Source organism: Pelodiscus sinensis, chromosome 1 (assembly GCF_052426305.1).
Source record: "Pelodiscus sinensis isolate ZL-2025 chromosome 1, ASM5242630v1, whole genome shotgun sequence".
Lineage (NCBI taxonomy): Eukaryota > Metazoa > Chordata > Testudines > Trionychidae > Pelodiscus > Pelodiscus sinensis.
In genome coordinates, this window is record NC_143052.1 from 88,594,537 (window position 1) to 88,621,672 (window position 27,136).

Below are 27,136 nucleotides of genomic sequence, written 5' to 3' on the forward strand. Positions count from 1 at the left end.
GCTCAAAGTTAAGCATGTGCTTAAGTGCTTTGCATATCTGGAGGCCTGGCTGTATAACTTAGGTTTAATATGCTGCACAGCCTATGGGGCCTTTGCTTTAATATTTCATTAATTTCTTTAAAATGTAAATATATGTGAAACCAAGCCTATCTACATTAATTTACAAAGAGCTAGATGGCCATTTCTCTGCATTTCATGTCAATTATGAGATGATTATTTTGATGCTTTGCTTTACTAGGTTCTTAGGCATTTTCAACTAATATATACACCCTACTTATTTTCTTAATTTTATTTTTTAGTAATTTTTCTCTTCTCTACAGGCATTATTTATCTGCACTGCTGGCCATTCACATTTGCTTTTATTTTATTACTACTGTATGTGACTAGAAATGTGTGCATAGCTAGCAGATTAGTTCATACATTATTTCATTTATGTTCTGATTTCTGTATTTTATTGCCTTCAGAAAACTGAAATACAGCAGCCACTTGTTTCTCCAAGCCTGTCTGAAACATTCATTATCAGAAACTGGGTTATGTCCCCAGATTAAAACCAGGAGAAAACCAGGTCCGGAACTGGATTCAAAACTCTCTGAAGCAAGGACATTTGGTAAGAAGTCAAAGCTACAAAAGGAGTTGACTCTATTGGGACACTAAGAACTGGAACACATGGACTCCGGTGAAGTGATTTGCTCCCTGGAAAATGAGAGCCCCCAAAGCTGCTAGATTTCTTTTGGTCTCACTAAAGAAGAAGTTTGGCCTTTGAGTACACTTTGTTCCTTACTGCTAGTTCAAGCAGGCAACAATTGCTGAGCTGTCCGTCCAGACCAAGACTTCCTGGCCTGCATGAAAGAAAGACTCCTGAAAGGCAAACAGGACCTTCTCAAAAGCTCCCAAACTGAGAACAATGATTGGCAGCCTTCAGTGAGAGTCAGAGGGCAAGATTTGCTGCCGCTGTTCTGATCCCTTAGTGCTACTCAGATCATGTCACAAAGGAGCCAGAATCTGACAGTAGCTGCCAAGTTCAACATCCAGATGGAGAGGAATTTTCAGTCAGCCCTCAGACACTTACTGCCCCACAGTCAAAGGAGGGAGGGGAGTGACAGGTGGACATGTCGTATTGTGTCGAGACGTGTAAGCTGTGCTTCACAATGCCAATTCACATATGGTCATGTCTACACAACAGGGCAAAAGTCAAATTAAGCTATGCAACTTCAGCTATGTTGATCATGTAGCTGAAGTCAAAATAGCTTAATCTGGCTTTTGGCACTGTCGACACAACAGGAAGTTGAAGGAAAAGTGTTCTTCCTTTGACTTCCTTCACTCCTTGTGAAATGAGGGTTACAGGAGTCGGAGTAAGAAGTCCTCCAGCTTGCCATTATTTCAAAATAACAGCTTTCTGTGTAGACACACTCTTTGTTATTTTGGAATAAGATCCATTAGTCTGAAATAACACTGATGTGTAGACGAACCCTTAGGGACCATATACTGCCTATCGCCATGATGCCAGCCCCTAAGTTTCCTTCATTTAGACTGTGGCCAGAACCACAGACTCCAGGAGCTGTACCCAGATCCCAACTCTCTTACGTAGTGTTAAGCAGAGCTTAGCTCAGGAGAGCATCTAGCTCTGTGCACCTGCTAAGTGCCCTGATCTCACAGGCAAAGTGGGCCTTTTAAGAAAGTTAAAGGCTTAGCTGCACCTGAGCCCGTTTTGGCTGCCTCCCTCATGACTAAGAGCCAGGACTGCTATGCAGCACAAAAAGAGGAGTCTTAGGAAAGGAAATACGCTGGTTGCTGAAAGCTGCCTGTTTGTACTCCTGCAAGCAAGGCTGTAACAAAGCGGGTTGGTGGTGCTGCTGAAGACATCCAAGAAGGGTGTGATGTGACTGAAGAAGTGCTGCTGCTGAGGCAGAGAGAGGAGACAATACCTTGGAGGAGATGGACTTTGGGGTCTGGCCAGAGGGCCCAGGAACCTGCTCATGTTAAAGATTGAGAGCACTGTACACATGCAACCTACAGCTGGATAGCCAGTGGAGTACAATCCCACAGGAGCAGCCAGGAAGGAGCCCCAAGAGTGCTGCTGGGAAAAGGTTGTTAACGGTGCTTTTTTTGTGATGGTACTGCCCGGTACACAGTACTGGCGCCTCCAGACACAGTACCGGCACCTCCAGTCAGAGCTCAACAACTTTTTCCCTGCAGTACCGGCACCTTTTTTTTTTCTTTTTAACACAAAAAGCACTGGTTGTTGATAAATTGTGCCTGGAGCCAACATCCTGATCATAGCTTGGGAAAACATCCACACAACTGTTTATGAGGTGGTAAGAGTCCAGCTGTCTCACAGCTGGCCTCATCCTCTCCTCAGTGAGCCCTGAAGAGTAAGCTATTTCCAATGGCTTGCACTGTTGTGCGCTATGATGCTCCTCTGGCTGGACGTCACATCACCAGGACTACAGCTTGGGTTCCACTAGCTGAATGAATCAGATCCCAGGTTTTGAAGGGCAGAGAATTTCCTCTCCAAGGATATGAGCAAACTTGGACTCTTATTCAGGTGTTGCCCGCAATCCCTTTCTCATCTTTACACAAAACCATCTCACCTGAGTTTAGTGGTGCTTTCAACCCAAGCTAGCCGGTGCGCCTAGAGTTAAAACTGGAGTTGAGGCTTTCTCGTAGGAACCACTCACTTCACAGCGAGGATAGAGGCTAAATCACTCAAGAGATGACAGTACTCCATTGCCCTTCTCACAATTCCCCTCTAAGGGATGCAGAAGTTCTCCTAAAATTGATAGGGGGAAAATATCCTACAAAGAATCATGGGATATACTCTAGGAAATACATGAGCAAGTGCACAAAGGGGCTATGCATATCTGGGCTAGGCTGACTCAGGTGGTCAGACCAAGCTGACAATCACCTGGGTTAATGGCAGTGGCCAGCCTAAGAAGCGCATTCCCAGCAGGTCGGTATAGTTAAAAGATCATCCAGACATTTGCCTGGGGATTCTTGAAGCCAACGGTGCCTTCAATGGATTCCAGCCCCCCTCTCTCCCAAACAGTCTACAACTAAATCTACTTTAGGCACCACCACACAGAGCATGATGTTGTCAGCAAAAAGCCTTACAACTGTGGGGTATTAACAGGAGAAGTACCATGTTAATCCGGAGCAGCCCAGGTATTAATTTTTGGACAGCTGTCTAGAAAAGAGGAGCACTGTCAAGCTTATTCTCCATAGAGAAAGCAAGAAGCATGCCAGGATCAGACACAGGGGAAAGTGGGGGGAAGGGGTGGAAGGGGAGGGTTGGGAATGTTAGAAGTTTAGTAAGATCCCTGCATAGCCCCAACAGAGCCTCTGAGGTCCTGAAGAAATCAGTCTCTACAAGACGGAGTGATTCCAATCCATATGGTTAGGGACTACTTTGTGGGGAAGCCAAAAGTGGAGAGTCTAGAGCTCTCACACCTTTTCTAAAGCAGAACTTTACAATCCAAGGAGAGACAGTGGTAATGTCCTCAACAGTAATTACCTTGCACTTGTGTGATGATACAAAGTCACAGCTGGTGATAGTCTTTTTTCTTTCCTACAACATCTAGCATTTTGGACTCCTCCACAGTTGAGATGAGATCCTCAGCCTACCATCTCCAAGCTATTAAAAGGCTTTTGCTAGCAGATCCAAGAAGTCTAGGCGAGAAGTGGGAGAAAGGCCAATATCCCTTAAAGTGACCAGGCCCACAGTATTAGCTTAGGCTAGTTTGTCCACTGACCCGTGTCTTGCTAGAGGCACTTGTCCCTCTCCAGAAAATATGACAGGCTGGGAAGTTTTTGCTGCCCCAATGATTGGCGAGGGCCAAATTTCAGTTGTTTGACAGGCTAGAGAAAAAGATCCCCCAGAGAGCCTAGGTGCCTTTGACTCCTTACAAGGATGCATCTTTGTTATCCTCTTGGCCAAGTGGCACAGGCTCAGCCAGCAAAAGTTCTACAATGGTAGACAGAACTCCGCACTCATGCTGCTCTCCCTGAGTTACAGCCACCCTTCTGCAGAGGGCTAGCCCAAGGCCTATGCAGCACACAAGTCCTATTGAAACCCTGTACTGTGAGTGTAAGTGGGGCATTAATGAATTTGTGGGAGACCTTCTGCATAGAGGGTGAATTCCAACTATAGAGACTATGGCATTTAGCAATTGCTCAAGGACATACAGATTGCTGCTTGAAAATTCTCATTATTGGTTGCTTGTGCCTCTTCAGGTGTGAAGTGAGTGAAAACCCATTAAGATACAGACATGGCTTATTTACTCAGAGGGCTTATGGCTGAAGTAGAGCTTTCCTGACCTCCCCCTCACTGGGCATTGGTGGGACACATTGCAGAGTAAAGCTTAGGCCTGAGATGTTATGAACCTCTCTGAACTGTTGTTAGGCCAATTTCACTTGGTTCCAGATGTTGTTGCAAAACTTTGCAATTCTAACACCTTTGGCACTGTAAGTCATGTTTGTGTGACAGCCTGATTCGCAGAGTATCTTCTGTCTACCTCCTCAGTTCTAATAAACTTGGTTGCTGTATAGAAAATACCCAAAACAATTATAAGTCTATAAACAAAGTGGGGGAAAGAAGACCTACACCCACTTCATTCCAGCAACCCCACAATAATATCCTCAACAATATGACCAACAATATGAACCTACAGCTGTGAAATTCCCCTCAGAATCAACTTCATATTTTATACACACTTCCCCATGGGTGAGAAGAGTACCTTAAAATGTGCAAAGAGTGTGAACAGATGCGTAATTGTCTTCCTGGATCTGCATGCAGCCTGAATCAAGACTGGGAGCTGCACTTAATTCAGTGGGTTGAATGGTGCTTAATGGTGAAACTTAATAAAGATAAATTAATGTCAATAATTAACTATTTTAGTGATGATCATTTTAATAGACAGTTTCAGCTAATACGTTTATCCTACAATCCTGTACAATGTCCAGACTTTCTCTGGTGCCAAAAATCTCAATTATCCTTTATCCCACAGCTCAAACTTCCAGCTTTCTCCCTGACAGTTTCTATCCTGTAGTAATGTGTTGCCAATGCAAAAAACTGTGGCATACTGAAATGTGAAAATTTGGAGACAGCATGACTCAAAGAGAAGATAATATCAAAACAAACACCCGGAGGGCAACTGTACAGGTTGGGGTTATTCAATGACATATTTTGTTCCATTAACAAAGCTATTTTTAAAAAAAAGTAAATGAATCTGTCTCAGAATCTCTTGCCTGCTGCACAGAAGCATTATTTACACTAGGAGATCTAGCCCCAGAACTGGGTCTATTTTGTCATGGAATAGAAGGAGCCTTGAAATAACAAGCCGGGCCTACAATAACAAGACAGTGTGTACAGTCCGGTTCTCACTAGACGCCATCTGATAATAGAAGGGTTTCTGGCCTCATGCTTAGAGGCAACCCTACAGCAATAAAGCAGTTTGAACAGCTCATAGTTGAATAATAATCTCTTGGCTAACAAATGAGAACCTATAGCAGCATATTCATGAGTACCCATATAATAAAAATAAACACAGCCTAATGCTCATAAACAACCCTACCCTAACAAACCAAGTGAGTGCTGTCCTGCACATTAGCAATCTTATCAGAACAAACCAATATTCTGAGACAACAAAAATGAGGGTTTGTAAACAAAGGATAGGAAAGTGTTCAGAAAAGAAAATCATTTCTGTTTTGAGTTTCTAATATAGCAAGTATTAAAATACAGGGCCAAATTCTCCACTGGTGTAAATCAGTGTGTGACCTAACTTCAATAGATCTAATTTATACTAGCAAGGGATCTGGCCCATAGATTTTATAAAATATCTAATGCTGTTACCCCAGTCACTCTCTGCACAGTGCTTTGTACATGTAAAGTGCAACTATTTTTCAGTGATCAGCATTAGTATTACTGAACCCTGACACTGCATCAATGCTAAGTCTTTTGACTGAATAGACTGCCAGTTAGAATAAATGGGAGAGGGAGCAGCCTCTGCCCTTAGGAAAGACACTTTCAACTTTGGGATGGATCTGTTACCTTTTTGTCGCTCAGTCCTGACACCTGGTCCACGTACTCCTCTTGGATCATGAAGGCAGCCAAGTTGGCAGTATAGCTGGCCAGGAAGATGACAGCAAAGAAGGCCCACACGGACACCATGATCTTGCTAGTAGTACCTTTGGGATTCTGCACTGGCACAGAGTTGTTAAACACCAGACCCCACAGCAACCAGATAGCTTTGCCAATGGTGAAAGAGGGACCACCTGGCTCTGGAGTGACAAGGAACAAACACAGGCAGTGAAAACGTCAGGACCAGCAGTCTGCAGTTCTTCTTACTCATGCAACTTCACTACTGGATTTAATATTTCCATCTGCTCCCACAGTGTAATGAATACTTGCAGCTGCATTCACATGTCATGACAGTGACTTCGTAATAAATGGCAGCATGGACATTCATGTGTATCGTATCTCCAGGATTTTGTTTACAAATTAGTACAGTTTACAAGGGGGTAAATGATGACTTTTTCTAACTCCCCCTTTTTCTAACTCCCCCTTGAAGGAAAACCAAACTGTTCCTTTCTAGTATGGGCATCATCACCAGTAATGAAGATTTTGCTAGAGGAATTCTGCCCTGTGTTACAACAGTTTGACACCATTGCCCTGCAATTACTCCCTGAGGGACCTCTGCAAAAACTAGTAGCCTCAGTGGGCTGGCCCAGGTACAAGTAAATGCTCAATCGGGAGGCCAGAGTTGCACAAGCAGCCCTACAAATTCATTTCCCTTAGCCATTCTGTTGATGATGCAAGAGCCCAGCTCAATCTCCCTGAGCAGTGTTGGCTTTAAGGGCAGACAGTAGCAAAAAAATGTCAGCTTGTACTTCTTCAGAAAGTCAGTGGTGCTGAATCTGACACACAAGGAACATAAGATTGGGCCATTTTCACACCGTCACTTTTCAGAGCAGAATCTTACTCTAGCAGTAACAATTTAACCAACGCGTCTGTGAACTTATTTTGAAAACTCAGAAAATGAAAGCACGTATTAGACACGGTGTTTGTCCCCTCCAGGTGGGGAGAGAGATTACAATTAGAAACATTCCAGAGGTTTTTCTCAGGAAGCAAGTAAGTAGGAGCACCACTGCTCTTTCACAGGGTGCATCGTGTGATCCTCTGGTGTCAGCTCAGCTCAGTTCACTGGTGTAGTAACAATCCTACTTCCTATATAGCACTTTAAAGGGCTTTACAAAGAAGGACTGTATCATTACCCCCATTTTACCATGGCACAAAGAACTGAACTGACTTGCCCAAGGTCACCCAGCAATCCAGTGACCAAGTCAGGCTAGCACCCAGGTCTCCTGAGTCCCAGTCCAGTGCACTATCCACTATGGCCCACTGTGTGGTATTGAAAAGGTAGGGCCATACTCACCCTTTCCTCATGCACTGGTGGGCTGTGTCTACATTGGCATCCCTTTCCGGAAAAGGGATGCTAATGAGACACATCGCAATTGCAAAAATTTAAATATCCCCCGTAGCATTTGCATTTACATGGCTGCCGCTTTTTTCCAGCTTGGGGATAAGCCGGAGAAAAGCGCCAGTCTAGACGTGATTCTCTGGAAAATAAACCCTTTTCCGGAGGATCTTTTATTCCTACTTAAATCCCCCGCGGATTTGCAATTGCGATGTGTCTCATTAGCATCCCTTTTCCGGAAAGGGATGCCAATGTAGACACAGCCGTGGAGAATACAGCGCTCACAGTGGTGCTACACTGAGCTATAGTCTTTGTGCTGCTTATGTTGAATATGGCTGAACTTTGCAGAAGAGCACAAAGGAGGGAAGATTTAGCTCATCAAGGTACTAATTATTTTATCTACTATATATCTGAGGGTATGTCTACACTACAAAGTTAATTCGAACTAACAAACGTTAGTTCGAATTAACTTTGATAGGCGCTACACATACAAACCGCTAGTTCGAACTTAAATCGAACTAGCGGAGCGCTTAATTCGAACTAGGTAAACCTCATTCTACGAGGACTAACGCCTAGTTCGAATTAAGCAGTTCGAATTAAGGGCTGTGTGGCCATTTAATTCGAACTAGTGGGAGGCTAGCCCTCCCCAGCTTTCCCTGGTGGCCACTCTGGGCACCACCAGGGAAACTCGTCTGCCCCCTTCCAGGCCCCGGAGCCCTTAAAGGGGCATGGTCTGGCTACGGTGCCCGTGCCAGGTGCAAGCCTGCCAGCACCCAGCTAGCAGACCCTGCACCTGGCACGGCTCGAGCCAGCCACCCGATGCCCCCCAGCCGTCCCCCTCTTCCCGGGACCAGGCTGGCAGCTCCCGGGAGCTTGCCCGGGACCGCAAGAGGCGGGCACCCGCCTGGTCTAGTGCGGACATCGTGGACCTCGTCCACGACCTCTGCACTAGGCACAGGAAAGTGGCCGTCTAGGGCAGGAGAGCTGCCAGCCTGGCCGCCCAGGTGCAGGTGTGCATGAAAATCAAGGTGGTCCACTGAGACCCCTGACCCTGAGCCCTGAGCTTAAAATGGCCGTACTGGGTCAGACCAAAGGTCCATCTAGCCCAGTAGCCTGTCTGCCGACAGCGGCCAACCCTAGGGACCCTGGAGGGGATGGACCGAAGACAGTGACCAAGCCATTTGTCTCCTGCCATCCCTCTCCAGCCTTCCACAAACTTTGGGCAGGGACACCACTCCTACCCCCTGGCTAATACCACTCCATGGACCCAACCTCCATCACTTTATCTCACTTCTCTTTAAACTCTGTTCTAGTTCAAGCCTTCACAGACTCCTGCAGCAAGGAGTTCCACAGGTTGACTCTTTGCTTTGTGAAGAACAACTTTCTGTTACTAGTTACCCATTTCTGTTACCTGCTACCCATTCCTTTCCTTTGGTATCCTCTAGTCCTTCTATTATGGGAACTAATGAAGAACTTTTCTTTATGCACCCTCTCCACCCCACTCATGCTTTTATAGACCTCTATTCTATCCCTCCTCAGTCTCCTCTTTTCTAAACTGAAAAGTCCCAGTCTCTTTAGCCTCTCTTCATATGGGACCTGTTCCAAACCTCTGATCATTTTAGTTGCCCTCCCCTCTCCCACCCTCTCTCTTCCCCTCTCCCACCTCCTTTTCCCAGTCTCCCCGAGTTTTGTTCAATAAAGAGAGATTCTATTTTTGACCACACGTTTTCTTTATTTTGTACATCAGGAAGGGGGGCTAGGGAAGGGTAAGTGGAAGGAGGTGAGGGAGGAATGGGGTACGAGCCCCCGATGGGGAGGACTGGGCTGGCTCTGCGGGCTTCTGGGGGTGGAAGCTCTCCTGCAGCCCCCCAATTGCTCCCTCTCCCCAGATGGCAGCCTGCGGCAAGTGCAGCCGGTCTGATGGCCGAGTGCTGTGATGTGCCCAGTGTGGGCACTCAGGGCACTCCAAGACAGGACTGCTTTGCAAGCGGGGCACCCCTGAGAACTGTCTGTCCGGGGTGGGGGTCGGGTCCCTTTAAGCACAACCCTCAGCTAGCCTGAGGCAGCAGCTCCACGCTCTAAGTCCTCATCTGATGCCCTGCCGGCACTGCTTCCGGCCATCCTTAACCCCGGTTCAGGGTCCACTTAATGTGGACATGCTAGTTCGAATTAGCAAAACGCTAATTCGAACTAGTTTTTTAGTCTGGATGCGTTAGTTCGAATTAGCTTAGTTTGAATTAACTAATTCGAACTAGTTCGAATTAGTGCTGTAGTGTAGACATACCCTGAGAGAGTTGGTCTGTCTCTCTGTCTTGTCTGTTCAAGAACTCCGCCTAAATGGTGAAAGCTAAGACCACCAAATTTGGCATGCAGCTTCCTCTTACCCTAACTTAAAGCAAGGTCAGTATTTGGTTGTCCCAGGAAAATGGGATGTGCCTGGAATGGGACTGCTTCTCATAAAATCATACAGAAAAGAGAATTATCAAACAGATGAAAGAGGCTGTCTGGGGGCACCCCTCAATCCAGTACTGGCCCAGCCCTAAAACTCCCACTCCTCCCTTTCGGGGAGGGTCTGAAGTTTCCCCTCCCCCCCCACCCCAATTCCTATGGGGACATTGCTGGCTGTTTCCCTTCATCAGGGAGCAAAAGGAAAGTACATTGTTTGCTGCATTTCACTCTGGCTGGAGAGCACAGGGGGCAGACAAACCTGGACCTGCCCCAGGTGGGAGACATGCACCCCTCTACCTGGGTGTGCTCACTGGAGCTGCAGTAGCCATGGAGAGAGCTTTTCATCTGACCCTAAGCAGCTGCAGTGAGAGAGGGTTAGGGTTGTCCTCTCTCCTACATACTGAACCCCTCATTCCCAGCCCCACCCTAGTGCAATGATTCAAATGAAGAGAGCACATTTTCATTTTCCAAAAAACAACCATTAATTCAGCTAAGGACCCGAGCAATGCAAGGTCAATCTTTTAGTTATAAATATAACTTTAAATGCAAGGAGCTCAGTTCTGCCTTTGGAGAGGCAAACACAACTCCAGTTGACTCCAATGGGATGTATCAGTTGGCAAAATTGGATCCTCCATATGCAATGGAGGCAAGCTACGTATTGTGAGAAACATACATTTTGCACGTCCTGGCTTTCTGAGGATTTCACAAGGAGTAACGGTAGTTCGGAATAGGAAGCCTAGTCCGAACTACCTAGTCCGTGCCGCGTGTAGCCGCGCGGCATGGAGTCCGCACTAGCAGACATTTAAAAATGGCGGCGCCCAGCTATATGCAAATGAAGCCCGGGAAATTCAAATCCCGGGCTTCATTTGCAACTCCGGTTGCCTACATTACCACCCTAGTTCGAACTAGGGTGGTAGTGTAGACATACCCCGAGTGCTTATAACTGTAATGTTAATAGGACATTCTTTTTGTGTATTGCATTAATTTATTTTTAAAAGAGGGGGGAAAAGCTAAGAATGGGATTTTCAGAATGTCTTCATAATGTAGGGGCACAAGTCCCACTGATTATCAGTGCCTCAGTCACTAAAGCAGGGGTCTCCAAACTTTTCAGCCCGAGGGCCGCATTAACTATCAAACAGCAGTTCGGGGGCCGACTACACACTTGAGGTCCAAATAAAAAACAATCAAAACATGGATGTTGTTTTTAATTATTTATTTAATATTATTTTATTCAGTTATTATTTAATAACACATTGATACACTACACATGAACACCTGTATTAGTGTGAATGGTGAAATTGTTTCCTGGATGCCAAAATAGCAGACATTTCTGGCTTTGCGAATCCGTTTCTCCCGGAAGGGGGGGGGGCTTTTCCCCCTGCTCTCCCCTTCCTCTGCACGCTGTCCTCCCCTCCTGCTTGCCACCGCTCACTCCTTCCCCCCCCCTGGGCGGAAGGGGTCACCTTTTTAAAGTTCCCGCCGGGGTTCACGTTCCCCCGCACGTCGCCGGGCGGGCGTTACCACCACCGCCCATCCTGCCCCCTGATTGGCCGGCTGCCCTGTCAGTCTGGGCGGGGGAACGCCGCCCGTGCTAACCCCCGCCCCCTGCGCCGTTTGCCGCCGCGCGGCCGCTTGTCAGCAGAGCGGCCCGCTTCTCCTGCCCCGGCGTGGCGTGAGTACACGCCGCACACCCCTGACAGGGCCCCCCCCCGCGGCAAGAAGGGCCCGTTCGGCGGCGCCCCAGGGACGGTCTCCACGGGCCGGATGAGAGGGCCTCGCGGGCCGCATCCGGCCCGCGGGCCGTAGTTTGGAGACCCCTGCACTAAAGGAATGTCCACACCATAATTACATATCTGCTGCTGACCTATGCCAGCTGATTCGGACTAAGGGGCTTGGGGCTCAAGGGCTGTTTAATTACTGTATAGAGTTCTGGGCTTAGGCTGCAGCCTGAGCTCTGGGACCTTTTCAGCCTGAGACTGAATATCTCCACTGCAATTAAACAGCTCTTGGGGTGGAGCCTCGCAAGCCCAAATCAATTGTCACGGGCCAGCTGCCTGTTTTTAATTGCAGGGTAGACATACTCTCAGGTGCTTTTGAAAATTCCACCTCAGAACACTAATCTCTCCATTGAGCTTGCAGCATATTTTCACACCTGCACTGTTAACCACAGAACCACCAGTGATGGGAGTCTCAAAGTAACCTTAACTAGATCATTAGCGTTGTGACCAAGCAAACATTACAACATATGCACCTGCCATCCACATCTGCACTGATACACGTATCTGTACTAAAAAGTATCTGTCCAAACATGGAATATTTACGACTGTTCAGACATATTATTATTTGCACCTGCCCACACAACTAGTTTAATATCTGCATCTGGCTGCACAGCTGTATTACTATCAGCAGCTGTTTGCACATCTGTATTAGTCTCTCCCTTTAACCTCATAGCTATTTTCATCTGTTCTTACATCTGTTTAGATATGTGCATCTGCCCATACATGCTGTCCACAGTTCCATGCTATTAGAGAAGTCCCCTCTAGCATAGTTATACTTAAGTCTCTGTCTGTATTTCCATTACAAATTCTCTTTTTTTTCCCTTCAGTGCTCTCTAACTTGGTGATATAAATCAGCTTGAGGCAATGGCTTGGCAGGCAAGTGAACGTATTTTCAAATAAACATCTGAGTTCAGCTGTTGTTAAGTGACCAACATGCTGACGAAATACAAGGCCTTAGGTTGAGGACCAATTCATAAAGGAGTGAGATTAAGCAGAGAGTAGCAAATGTAACCGCTGAGCATTCCATCTCTGCTAATGTAAAAATCCCTGTCTGTCTGTCCTCGTCTCTGACTCATCTTTTCTTCTCCATGGGAAGAAGGCATATGAGCACCACAGAGAGAGATCAAAGTGTGCCCCCTCCTCCCCCCATTCTCTCAGGTCCTGCAAAATAATTCCTCCTTTAGCCCCAGGAAAACCAATGTCTCATGTTCCCAGGGCAGGTCTACACTACAGGGACAGGTTGATCTAAGCTACGCAATTTGAGTTATGTTAGCAGCATAACTCAAATCAACATAGCTTAGATCTATTTACTGCAGGGTCCACACCACACTGGGTAGACAGAAAAAAACCTTTCCCATTGACTCCCCTTACTCTTCTCATTCTGGTGAAGTACTGGAGGCTATGTAAGAGTGATCAGTGGTCCATTTGTCCCGTCTATAGTAAACATGATAAATCGACCCCAAATGGATCAATCACTGTTCCATTGATCTGGCCCCTAGTGATGACAAGCCCGCAGTCCTCTTACAACCTTTGGCCAACCAAAGAGCTTTAAAGCTAAATGGGGTGGGGACACAGTCATGTAATAGATAACAATTCTGGGGCATGGAAGAATATAACAGGGGAGAGCTTCTCTCTCTAGGCTATTAAGTTTTACTTTTTAAAAGTGCAACTCAGTACTGATGAAAGGTGGACTGGCAGAGCAGAATTCTTTAATTATTCCAGAAAGGCTTACAACAGTGTCAGTGCTAGACATCCATTTCCCTTCTCTGCCAGAAAGAAGTAGCTTGGAGTTAGCACTCTGTAGATGAAAGTTCCTAAATCACAAGTCTCCAGATTATCCATTATCCAGACCCATTATTTTTTAACCTAAGAGTCATCTTCCCCCCTCCCTCCTTGCCCTTCTGAGGCAGAACAAGTAGGCTGGATCCATAAACGTGTATTGAGGGAACAGGAATGCCCACCGATTAAGGAACCAGGATGAAAGGGAGAAAAGCAGCAAGTGAAAAGAATCCTCTTACCTCTGCCATCAGCAAGGCACCGATTGTAACCCACAGGGCTGAAGTACTCAAAGACGAAGACAGCCACTGCAGAGATTATAAGCAGCATCACAAACATCATCACCCATACATCAGCACTGAATGGTTCTGGGCAGGAGAAGAGAAAAACAAGGCACAGGGTGAAAGACCAGACACCCCACAGCCAGCATGCTATCTCATTTGCAGGGCTCCATGTCAAGGTTGGGGAGGAGGGAGATTGTTTTGCATAGAAACAGCTTCCAAACCTTCTCTCCCCCACCTCAAATCAAGTCTCAAAGCTTCTGAGATTGGACAAAGTCATTCTTTATTCTATTTTCATCACAATACCTGTGATTCCCAGTTCCACCTGGCGCTCATATGTTACCAAATGCAATGATAATAGGCTCCTCCCACTAAGTCCTTTAGCCCATTTCTCAGGATCAAATAGGTTAAAGTAGTTGAATTTTGGATACCTGTTGCAACCAACTCCATCCCTAAAGTTTTTACATTTCAGCCAGAATTATGGCATTTCTACCAATGTTTCACACTGCCACTTGGCAACTGAGATCACCAGGCAGCACTAGAAACACGACTGCTCATATCCTGTGAGTGTTTAACCAAAACTGGCTTCTGCCCTTCTGCAAGCTGAAGGGGCAGTGATGGGGCTGAGCAAGTTCAGATCACCTCTGACCCTGCTCCAATCGCCAGTCAAAGTTTGAACCCAAATCTATCTGAAGTTCAAAAACATTGTGTTAATTTTGTTTCTGCTGCTGTTTTAAATGTCCTGGTGATATTTCAGGACATGGACAAAATTAGAAAATACTTGAGTGTTTATAAGAAAAGCATTATCCCCTGAGAGTCCCAGTCCAAAGAGGTTTTGATAACCTTCCTTAGGTACATGAGTAACTTCATATGGAAAAGTGTTTGCAGAATCTGGGTCAGAGAACAATGCAGACTGATTCTATAGCCCACCTTTTATGCTTTGCTATATCTCAACATATTTTTTAAAAGCAAAGCAAGAAATATTAGGAGTGTAGTAACTGCTTGAGAAAACACAGCAGCCACTCTGCACTCAGTGATCCCTTCCAAATACCTTGTGAGACTAGAACCGGGGGATGGAATCTTAGCCTAGCCTGGGGATTGTGTCCCACTCTTTTTCAGAAGTGCTGTTAGATATTTATCTTCCACCGGATCTTCTGCCAAAGAGAGATTAGGTTAATGTGTCCTTTTTGAGTGACACGTCTAAAGCCACATTTTACCATGACTTACCACCCTCATTGTGTTATCATTAAGGACAGACACAAGATCTGGTAGGAGGACTTGTACCAATTTTCTTCTGGGAGTGATACTCACTGAGCCAGCAGGTACATCTACACGGCAATCAGAACTGTGTCTGCAGCAATATAGATATATCCAAGCTAGCTTTGATCTGACTAGCTCCAGCAACAATAAAGGTGAAGCCATGGCAACATGGGCTAGTCATTTGAGTAGAAACCCAGAGTTCTGAATGGGCTTAACGTCATTGCTGTTATTATTGGAGTGAGTTAAGTCAAAACTAGGTCAAGTATGTCCACATATGCTGCAGTCACTCTCCGGTCAGCAGTATAGACAGACTCACAGTGGTACTGTGTACTGTAGGGTGAGAGTTGGGAGTGAGTCACCTCCTCGTTAGCCTTATGCCTAGAGGTCACTGAGAAACATTCTAGAGCTCCTGGACCTTGATTGTTGGCATTTTCCTGGATTTTGCTTGCTTGAGATTTTGAAATAAAACATCTTGATGTAAACAAATCCTTGCCTGAAATGCCTTCCTCAGGAATGTCCCAGAGATTCATAAGGACTTTTTAGTTGCTTTTCCATTATACGAGCCCTACCACCACCACCTCAGGAGAAGAGCTTACCTAGAAAGGCAGAAGGTGAGACAGTCCCATTGCTACGTGATACCATGACACTGATTCCTGTCTCGATGAAGGGCACAGAGAAGTCCACCACTTCTGAACGCTCCTCATTTATGGTGAGGGACCCGACCGCCATGTAGGCACGCTTGGTGACCACCTCAGATAGGGAGAAAGACAGACAGTTACTGAGGCCGGTTCCACTCATGCCTCACTGTTAAGGACCACATCCCCATCAGTAGCTTCTCCCACACCTATCTTTTCGTACAACCCTTTGTGCCTAGAATTCTCTGTCTGTCATTGCTTCTCTCCTCTCCCTTCTTATCTCGCTCCAAGACCCACTTTTTCCAAGAGACTTACAAATACTAATCTACTCAAAGAATGTATATGTATTAAAATGATATTTAAAGTATCATTGATATCAATGATATTTAAAGTATCATTGATATCAATGATATTTAAAGTCTCAGAAGAGATGTTATCTTATTTCTGATGTCCTTGGCTTGCCTTCCCTCTACTACTCCAAGGGTTTGTCTACACTGCGTTCCTCTTTTGAGAGAGGAATGCAAATGAAGCTGAATGAAATTGCAAATGAAGTGGGGATTTGAATTTCCTGTGCTTCATTTGCATAATCACAGCTGACCGCTTTTTTGAAATACCCTATTTTGAAAAAAAAAACACTGTGTAGACGGGGTTATTTCGAGAAAAAACCCTTCTTTCGAAATAACCCTTAAACCTCATTTTATAAGGAGGAAGGGTTATTTCAAAAGAAGGCTTTTTATCGAAATAAACTTTTTACGAGATTATGATAAATGTTGATGCCCTGTGAAGTATTTGCAAGCTCATAATTTGCTGAAAATTATTGTCCTGGAAAAATACGTTTGGCAACACTGAAATTCTACTGTGTAAGATATGTTCCAAATGCAGAAAAGATTGCTCAAACCTTAGAGACAAAAGGCAAACTGATGTTTGAGCCAGGTGTCAACATAATCAAATAGATTATCATCACCTGATTAAGTGGCCATTCTTTGGCAGGAAGAAGGACGTGAGCAAGAAATTTACATCTTGGCAATAGAACAACTGGAGAGTCCCTTGCAAACAGACTGGCTTCCATCTGAACCCCAGCTGGAGACTCTCCCTTCATCTCTACACATGGCATCAAGAACACTGAAAGAAGCATCGTGAAACTGGGGGAGTGGTCATGCTGCAGGAAGCCAGGCAGACTGCTGTCAGCATGTGATGAGAAATCTTTTTGCTTTAAATTCACTTAGCTTGCTAAATTAGGGTATGTCTACACTACCCCGCTAGTTCGAACTAGCGGGGTAATGTATGCATACCGCACTTGCTAATGAAGCCCGGGATTTGAATTTCCCGGGCTTCATTAGCATAAGCGGGGAGCCGCCATTTTTAAATCCCCGCTGCTTCGAACCCCGTGTAGCGCGGCTACACGGGGCTCGAACTAGGTAGTTCGGACTAGGGTCCTATTCCGAACTACCGGTACTCCTCGTGAAACGAGGTGTACCGGTAGTTCGGAATAGGCACCCTAGTCCGAACTACCTAGTTCGAGCCCCGTGTAGCCGCGCTACACGGGGTTCGAAGCAGCGGGGATTTAAAAATGGCGGCTCCCCGCTTATGCTAATGAAGCCCGGGAAATTCAAATCCCGGGCTTCATTAGCAAGTGCGGTATGCATACATTACCCCGCTAGTTCGAACTAGCGGGGTAGTGTAGACATACCCTTAGGTATTAGTTTGTGTTTTACCTTTTATTTCATTTTAACCTACTCTGACTTTTATGCCTCATTATTTGTAATTCCATCGTTAATAAACTTGTTTTATTGTTTTATCTAAGACAGTGTGTTTGGATAACTCTATTTGAGGTAACAATATGTGTGCATATCATTTTCTATTAATGAAAGGATGGATTTTCTATGAGCGTGTACTGTCCAGGAGGAAACTGGGCAGTATAAAACACACATTTCTGGCAGGGGAAGTCCAGCACTGGGAATTTGCTGGTGTTTCTTTGCAGTAGAATTCCAGGGTGGCAGGCTGTCCATCTGAAGCACACAGAGGAGCAGTGTGAAAGGCTGGAGAACTGAGGGGATACAGCTGTCCAACAGTCCAGATTGTCCTGTGACATTGCCCAGGGTACATCGCCTTTTATTGTATTGTAAAGTGCCAAACACATGTGGCCCAGTAGAAAATATTAAATAATAAATGAGGAGGGATTGTAGCTATTGTTCAGCAGTGAGCATGCCATAACAGATTCATGCAGGCAACAGCCGTATCAATCCCTACATTAGATCAACCATTTTTATGAGGTCTCATCTGCCCCTTCCCAGGAAGGGAAGCTAATAAGAACTTGAACTAGGATCTGACTCCATAGCCCAGCCTCCAGGTGAAGCTCAGCCTGGCCCTTCGTTGCTTACCTCCCCAATCATTCCATTCCACGTCCCATTGATCTTCTTTCCATGCTTGCCATTGGTCACGAGATAGAGGTCATAGGTGAACTTGACAGACTTGGAGATTTTCTTGAGAATGTCAATGCAGAACCCTTTGCAGCATTTCTTGACATAATCAGGCTCCTCATCCGTCTTGTTCCTGACCAGTCACAATAATAAGGGATTAAATTTGAGGAGGACTCCCTCTGCTACTGCCCCCTCCCCTTCATTCCCAGAACACCTCCCCTCACAAACACTCCAGTTTGTGGTATCACTGCTGAGGGGCAACATGAGCCAAGCTCGGAGGGCTTGGCTGGCTGGTTGTGCCGGAGCCAAGAGGCAGCATGAGCCAGGCTGAGAGAGCTCAGATAGCTTATCTGGAGCAGAGTATCAGGGCAAGCCAAGCTGAGAGGCCCAGAAGGTTTCTCCTGCTCTGTGGAGAACTGTGAGCCAGACGAGGAAAGATTCTATGAGTGCCTACTCAGTCACGATGCGCTTTTGGCAGGGGACCGTATTCCTCATGCAGGTGCCACTTAGGGGGTCCACACTCTCCACAATGACAAATGGCGCCTCTTCAAGGGTCACAATACTCAGATGGTCATCTTCGCGCTCTTCAGAATCAGGGTACAGCTCAAAGCGGGGCCACACATAATACTTCATCTGGATGTTCTTGTCCTTCCACTTCCCCACCTGCAGAGACACAAACAAGACAGAAACACATGACTGCTCAATCCCTCTCCAACTTACCCCATCGAGTATTGTCTGGAGACAAGAGTGCCTAAGCCCACCCACATGAGCAAGAACATTTCTGAGGAGCAGACACTAGGGAAATGGATCCAACAGTACAGAAGACCACCCAGGAAATGAGCTTAGAGAGTCATCACAAACCACTGACCAATCTAGTAACCTTTGGCACAATAATCAGACTCTGTTTTCAGATGGGCTAAGACTGAAATAAGAGGAGAGCTGCATGTCAGGATTGAGTTTCCCTGGGTGGAGGAGATCATCGCTGGCATAGCTGGGGGTATTTTCAGTCAGGATTGACCATGTATAAGCAAAACTTTGATGGAAAAGCTCCTTTAATAATTTCCACCATGATCCGCTCCTGCACTTTTACAACCATTACATTGTATATAGATAAAATTGGTGCTTTTCCTTCTTGATGCATGAGAAGATATTTCAGGCAGATTCTATTAAACAAAAGTAGCATAAATTCAAGTAAGGAAATACTACAATCTTATCCTTTCAGTTTTAGACACTATTCGCATTTCTTGGGTAAACATGGACTTCCTTGTTACAGGGATTTCTTTGTTCAACTGGTTCTATGTACACCCCACAAAAACAAGTTATTCTTTCGAAACCACTGCAATCTCCCGCCAGGTGATGTATTTAGAACACACGCAGCCCATAGTAATTCTTTACAGCAATTCCAGAAAAAAAAACTCACCTATGATGCTTTCTAACACCAATGTTGCGCCTCTGCACACTTTTTCACCCATCCTATCACAATTGACACTAATAAGCATCTGGGTTGGCAGCTTCAGCTGAGAGGGGCAGGACTGAATGGTCTTTGAGAACAAACTCCCCACTCCTTCCTCGAAGCATTACCTCCAGGTCAGAGTTGAGGTACATTGATGGTGGGGGCGGCACGTGTATGTGGGAAGCATGACCCGCTGCTGCTCATGGTGTACCTGCTCTGTGGGTAAATAGAGGGCTGGAGTCTCCAGCGGCTGTCAACCTTTCACTGAATTTCATTTTAAAAATTACAGGAAAAAAAGCACTTATTAGAGCCTTTTTAGGTGTCAAAGGTTATTCAATAAAATCAAAACTGTTCTGGTGTTTTGCATTTGATGGCATCTGGAACCAACATAAAACATTTATTGCTTTTTAAAAACCTTCATCTGATTTAAAAAAACTAAATACCCAGAGTGGGTTTATTCAGTAAGTAGTTCAAAGGAACAAAAAAGTCACCCTGAGGGCATCAGTGACCCCATAACCCTCTTCCAGTGCCAACACACTCCCGTAGAGGGATGGCACCAGTGTGCTGTCAGAGGACTGAACAGTTGGTGGAGCTGGGTCAGCCCATGGGAACCTGAAGACTGGAAGCGGGGAGCAGATGCCGCGGTGGCCTGCACCTGACAGTCTTGTGATCCTAAGGGACTGCCATATGCAAAAGGGGAAACAAATTCAACCATTTTCCCTTATTTTTTTTAAATAACATTTTCATGCCAGATTAATACCCTTGGACACTGATGGTCACTGTTTAGTCTCAGAAGAGGTACAACATTGACAACAGAAGAGCAAATGCTCTCCTCAGTCCTACCTGAGACGGTCCATTTCCAAGGGACAGAGGACAGTTTTATCTATGGTCTATTCAGAGTCTTTAGCTGCTCTGTTGCAAATGATAATAAGGAGTCCAGCAAGGGCCATTTGCGCTGGTGATTTCTGCAGTTTTATTTTTTGCTCATAATGAAATGGGCTCAGATTGCAAGCTCATTTCACTCAGGCCACCAAACAAGCTGCCAGATAGGAACTGTGATGCTGTGCTCTCAGAAATTTCTGGAAAGATGTTTTTGAATATGAATATGTGTAACTCAAATATGCTTTATGCAAAACAGGGCAAGTAACCTATCATTCAAAAGCCTGTGCCACCTGAATATGTATATTCTATTTGTGTGTGTAACCCCCACACCTACTGAATGTAGTAGCACTTAGACCACTTACAGAGAGGGAAAGAATGAGTTTGCTCTACAACATTAGCTACGAGCCAGCTTGCCGTTAGCTCAAGCAGTAGAGGCTCATGCACCAAGGTCCTAGGTTCAGTTCTGACTGTCAGTGCCACATGTGCATGTTTCATTCTTGTATATGAAGTTAGAAATATGAAGTGTAAACTTGCTTCTTAATCTAGAATTTGTGGTAAAAGCCACTGGTGGTAATTAAAGGCTTAATGGTCCAGTGCTCAGGGTAACAATGTGTAAATGGCTTGGCTTTTCCTGTAACCCCAAACTGTGGTTTGTCCTACAAAGGCATGCAACTATGCCCCCTGGTGTTAGAATCCATCTTGAATCTGGTATTTTCCCATGGGGATGAGCACGGTTAAAGAAAGGGTTCCCACCCTGGGGAAATTTATGGAATGGAAGCAATCAACATTGTTGTCTCCAGCTTAGCTTTTCAAACTGACTCCCCAACTCCAAGAAAATTCTCAAGGAGCTGTTGGACCCAGGCCAGAGAAAACATTAGCTTTGAAGGAATTTATCTGGAACAAGTAGAGGGGATGAGAAATGTATTTCTAACAATCTCTCCTAGTGTATGAAGCTTAATTAGCGTGGTTTGTTTATTTTGACTTAATAACTTACTTGATCTGAAAAAACTTTCATTGGTCTTGCAGCACCTTAGGGTATGTCTACACTACCACCCTAGTTCGAACTAGGGTGGTAATGTAGGCAACCGGAGTTGCAAATGAAGCCCGGGATTTGAATTTCCCGGGCTTCATTTGCATATTGCCTGGCGCCGCCATTTTTAAATGTCCGCTAGTTTGGACTCCGTGCCCCGCGGCTACACGCGGCACGAACTAGGTAGTTCGGATTAGGCTTCCTATTCCGAACTACCGTTACTCCTCTTGTTGCTCTTCTCTAGAACCTTCTCCAATTTCTCCACATTTTTCTTGAAATGTAGTGCCCAGAACCGGACACAATACTCCAATTGAGGCCTAATCAGCACAGAATAGAGCGGAAGAATGACTTCTCATGTCTTACTCACAACACTCCTGTTAATGCATCCCAGAATCATGTTTGCTTTTTTTGCAACAGTGTTACACTGTTGACTCATACTTAGTTTGTGGTCCACTATCACCCTAGATCCCTTTCTGCAGTACTCCTTCCTAGACAGTCTCTTCCCATTCTGTATGTGTGAAACGGATTGTTCCTTCCTAAGTGGAGTACTTTGCATTTGTCCTTATTAACCATCATCCTGTTCACCTCAGACCCTTTCTCCAGTTTGTCCAGATCATTTTGAATTATGACCCTATCCTTCAAAGCAGCCGCAACTCCTCCCAGCTTCGTATCATCTGTAAACTTAGTAAGCGTACTCTTTATGCCAATATCTAAAATGTTGATGAACATATTGAACAGAACCGGTTCCAAAACAGACCCTTGCGGAACCCCACTTGTTATACCCTTCCAGCATGATTGTGAACCGTTAATAACTATTCTCTGAGAATGATTATCCATCCAGTTATGCACCAACCTTACAGTAGCCCCATTTAAGTTATATTTGCCTAGTTTACTGATAAGAAGATCATGCGAGACTGTATCAAATGCCTTACTAAAGTCTAGGTATACCACATCCACTGCTTTTCGCTTATCCACAAGGCTCGTTATCCTATCAAAGAAAGCTATCAGATTGGTTTGACATGATTTGTTCTTTACAAATCCATGCTGGCTTTTACCTATCACCTTATTATCTTCCAGGTGTTTGCAGATGAATGCCTTAATTACTTGCGCCATTATCTTTCCTGGCACAGAAGTGAAACTGACTGGTCTGTAGTTTCCTGGGTTGTTCTTATTTCCCTTTTTATAGATGGGCATTATATTCACCCTTTTCCAGTCTTCTGGAATCTCTCCCTTCTTCCATGGTTTTTCAAAGATGATAGCTAAAGGCTCAGATACCTCCTCTATCAACTCCTTGAGTATTCTAGGATGCATTTCATCAGGCCCTGGTGACTTGCAGACATCTAACTTTTCTAAGTGATTTTTAACTAGATTAAAGCCTTCCTCAGTAGATTTATTATCAAACCCAGTATAAATACTTGTTACCTGGAGGAGCCACAGCATATCTGTCTTTCATTAATAAAGAAAGCAAACTTTATTGGCACTCTGTGCAAAATTTTAACACAGAGTAAGATGGATTTGTCTGGGGTTTTGGCCCCTTTTGAGGGCTGTGTTCCTGGGTGCTATCAAGTCCCCTAAACTGAGCCCTCCCAGAGTACGTCTATACTTACCAGAAGATCAATGTTCCGGAGGTCGATCTTTTGGTGTTCAAATTAGTGGGTCTAGTGCAGACCCTAAATTGAAGGCTGAGGGCAGCTCCTGCTAGCATCCGGTACTCCTCCTTATGAGAGAGTAAGGAAAGCCGACAGAAGTGTTTGCTCCCATAGGCCTCCCACAGTGTGGACATTGTCACAGTTTCGTTTAAGGTAAACTGTCTCTAGCTGTGCATTGTATGTAGCCAGAGTTGCGTACTTTAAGCCAACCTTCCTGGTCTAGTGTAGACCAGGCCCCAGAGCTGAGCTGTTCAAGCATCTGTGTTACTCTGCTGGGAGACTGTTACCCCATCTCTGTGCCTTTGCTGGGGGAAACCAGAGCTTCTGGCTCAGTGGGATAGAGTAGTTGGGTGCTCCAGAGGGCAGGTAGGCAGGCTCAGCAGTATGATCAGCACACCAGATAACAACCATTAGGAGAACCTCCGTCACAGGGACAACTTTCATTTAAATGGCCAACTTGGGACTGGATCAACATTCGTGATCTACAGGCAAAATGGCTGCGTAGATCATCCCCGGTACACACTCATCCCAAACACATGTTCAGGGACATTCCTTAACATTATCAATAAGTGGGCAATGAAAGAGACGTATTTCCATATCAGAGCAGCACCTTGATACCACAGTAATGTATAAACTCCTAAATCATTGACTAGACCAGACAGCCACAGGAGTCAGGCCTGACTCAATTACCCAACGGTTCCCTATAATAGACATGGGTGCTCCTATTGTGGCAGACGTGTGTTGTATTATATGGGGTGAATGTACGTGACAAAAGATGGGACTGGCATTCCAGCAACACCACAGTATGAACACTGAAGTATCCAAACTTCAGGTGCAGCAGTACATAACCTGCCTATCAGAGACTAATGGAATATCAGCACAACCTAAAAAGTCCACCCTTCCTATAAGCTGTTATAAATTGCCCAAAGAGGAGAAAAAAAGATAATGTATGTAAGTGTGCTGGCCTCAATTTCCAAGTATACAATAAGTGCCTCAATAACATGTCCAAATCCTACATTTCAATGCTCAAATGAACACTTAGGCATATAAAATAGGCATTTACATGTCTATAGGTAAGTGCTGGCTTGAGAGCACAAAGGTAGGAGATATAGAGTCTGCTGACCTAGGAAAACTGAGGAGGGAGGGGAGTGTAACTGACTTTTCTGTTTGACACAGACAGTGCACATTTGGAAGAGTTAATATTTGCAAGTGTGAATATGGGAGAGCTAATGGATAAAGTGTGTATTTCAGAAAGTGCATGCCTAAGGCAGTGTGAGTGTAAGGAGAAGTCAGAGAGAGAAAAGCGTGTGTATGTGTGTATGCAAGCACACGTAGGTATGCAGGGGGAGGAGGAGAAAATGAAAGCAAAAATAGATCTGAGTGTAGTGGTATATGTCTGTGTGAGAGGGCAGGAACAGTGTGCTATGAGGACAGAGGTTGGTCTCAACAAAATTAAATGTCACAAATTTGTCTTGGCCAAGTCATTAAAGGTGATGCCTGCAGTTAAAGAATATAACCCATCTGTCAGTGTGAAGCAGTGAGGCACTTCTGATATCTCAGTGTATTTTGGGGGTAGCTTGTAAATTCTTATTATTCCATTCTTTACTCAAGGTCGTGTGCCACACATCCTATGTATTACTCATTATGCAGTTCTGAAAACCCACCCGCTTAAGAACATAAGAATGGCCATACTGGGTCAGGTCAAAGGTCCATCCAGCCCAGTACCCTGCCTGCCGACAGTGGCCAATGCCAGGTGCCCCAGAGGGAATGAATCGAACAGGTAATGATCAATCTCTCTCCTGCCATCCATCTCCACCCTCTGACAAGCAGAGGCTAAGGACACCATTCCTTACCCATACTGGATAATAGCCATTTATGGACTTAACCTCCATGAATTTACCTAGTTCTCTTTTAAACCCTGTTATAGTCCTACCCATCACAACCTCCTCAGGCAAGGAGTTCCGCAGATTGACTGTGTGCTGTGTGAAGAAGAGCTTCCTTTTATTTGTTTTAAACCTGCTGCCCATTAGTTTCATTTGGTGGCCCCTAGTTCTTATATTATGGGAACAAGTAAATAACTTTTCCTTATTCACTTTCTCCACACCACTCATGATTTTATATACCTCTATCATATCCCCCCTTAGTCTCCTCTTTTCCAAGCTGAAAAGTCCCAGTCTCATTAATCTCTCCTCCTAAGGGACTTGTTCCAAAACCCTAATCATTTTAGTTGTCCTTCTCTGAACCTTTTCTAATGCTGGTATAACTTTTTTGAGATGAGGAGACCACATCTGTACACAGTATTCCAGATGTGGGCGTACCACAGATTTATATAAGATCAATAAAATATTCTCCATCTTATTCTCGGTCCCTTTTGTAATGATTCCTAACATCCTGTTTGCTTTTTTGACTGCCGCTGCACACTGCATGGATGTCTTCAAAGAACTATTCACGATGACTCTAAGATCTCTTTCCTGATTAGTTGTAGCTAAATTAGCCCCCATCATATTATATGTATAGTTGGGATTATTTTTCCCAATGTGCATTACTTTACATTTATCCACATTAAATTTCATTGCCATTTTGTAGCCTAGTCACTTAGTTTGGTGAGATCTTTTTGAAGTTCTTCACAGTCTGCTTTGGTCTTAACTACCTTGAGCAGTTTAGTATCGTCTGCAAACTTTGCCACCTCACTGTTTACCCCCTTTCTCCAGATCATTTATGAATATGTTGAATAGGTTTGGTCCTAGGACTGACCCTTGGGGAACACCACTAGTTACCCCTCTCCTCTTCATTCTGAAAATTTACCATTTATTCCTATCCTTTGTTTCCTGTCTTTTAACCAGTTCTCAGTCCATGAAAGGATCTTCCCTCTTATCCCAAGAAACTTGTCATACCAAAACCTCATCCAATCAGACAGCCACCAAAATTCCCCACAAGGAGACTCAAAGAAAGGAGTACACATTCCCTTCTCTCACCTTGCGTCTGTTACTTAAGTCAGTAAGATTTTCCTACAACAGAAAGGAGCTGATGGATTGATCAAAAGCAGGATGTGAATCAATCCCAAGCTAAAAAAACCCAAACCAATGCTATCCCTTTGTAAATAATATGGAGCCCCAGGCTGGATAGACACCATTGTCAATCACTTTACTCTCTTTCCTTACCGTTCACTCCATTCAATAATTACTGAAGAGGAAATTTAACTATAATAGAGGGAAGAAATCCAATTGGGATACATAACCAGCACAGGCCTTTGTCCCCAAATCTCATCCCCTGAAGACCATGCAACCTTCTCTGAGACATCCAAAAGATCTCCAAGCACTGGTTAGTAACCATCATTATCCTCACTGCACAGGTAGAGGAATGATGCCTATAGGTATGTCTATACAGCAAATTAAAACCCAATAGCTGGCCCGTGCTTGCTGACTCAGGTCGGGGGGGGGGGGGAGTGGAAGGGGAGAGGGTTCATTGCTCTAGCCTTTCCAGGACTCTTCCACTTCCCGAGGTCCTAGAGCCCAGAGCCCCTTCCCAAGTCCAGACAGCTACACTGCAATGAAAGAACACTGCAGCCCGAGCCCCGCGAGCCTACATCAACTGGCACAGGCCAGGTGTAGGTGTCGAGTTGCTGTGTAGACATACCCTGAGGCACAGAGCTGTCAAGTGACTTGCTCTACATCCTACAACTAATCAATGTTAAAGCAGAGTCTACAATGCAGGTCTCCTGCCTCCCAGTCTTGTGCCCCAACCACTACACAGACAGGTGTGCCTCCTCCACCACTTGAACAGGCCCTCAATCCTAACCTTTAACTGAGGCTTGTCGGTCACTAGCCGTAAGCTTCCACTGGTGACACCACAGCTTTTTCCCTCTGAAACATGTCTGATGTAACGAAAACATATCATCAGAGGTGTTGGCATGCAACTGAACAAGCAGGTGGAGAAGAAATACCACTGAGAGCAAACATCTCCTGTTTACAAACACTGAGGTTCATTAATTAGCCTCCTCATCCAAAGGAAAAGAAGAACATTTGTGAATGCTCCATATGCAAAATTAATTA

General features: G+C 45.0%; 1 protein-coding gene across 4 annotated transcripts in view; it reads right to left on the reverse strand.

Moving 5' to 3' along the window:
• GRIN2B (glutamate ionotropic receptor NMDA type subunit 2B) overlaps nucleotides 1–27,136 on the reverse strand; it is a 348,935-nt gene that overhangs the window by 51,076 nt on the left and 270,723 nt on the right. For all 4 annotated transcript variants that reach the window (XR_012905621.2, XM_075935051.2, XM_089780724.1 and 1 more), the window contains 5 exons: nucleotides 18,525–18,733; nucleotides 18,032–18,203; nucleotides 15,612–15,765; nucleotides 13,717–13,842; nucleotides 6,047–6,276 (listed from right to left, as the gene is read on the reverse strand). Coding sequence is in view for 3 of the 4 variants with exons in the window: in XM_075935051.2 (XP_075791166.1) it covers nucleotides 6,047–6,276; nucleotides 13,717–13,842; nucleotides 15,612–15,765; nucleotides 18,032–18,203; nucleotides 18,525–18,733 (891 nt within the window). In the remaining variant the exon portion in view is untranslated. The remainder of the gene's footprint in view (nucleotides 1–6,046; nucleotides 6,277–13,716; nucleotides 13,843–15,611; nucleotides 15,766–18,031; nucleotides 18,204–18,524; nucleotides 18,734–27,136) is intronic.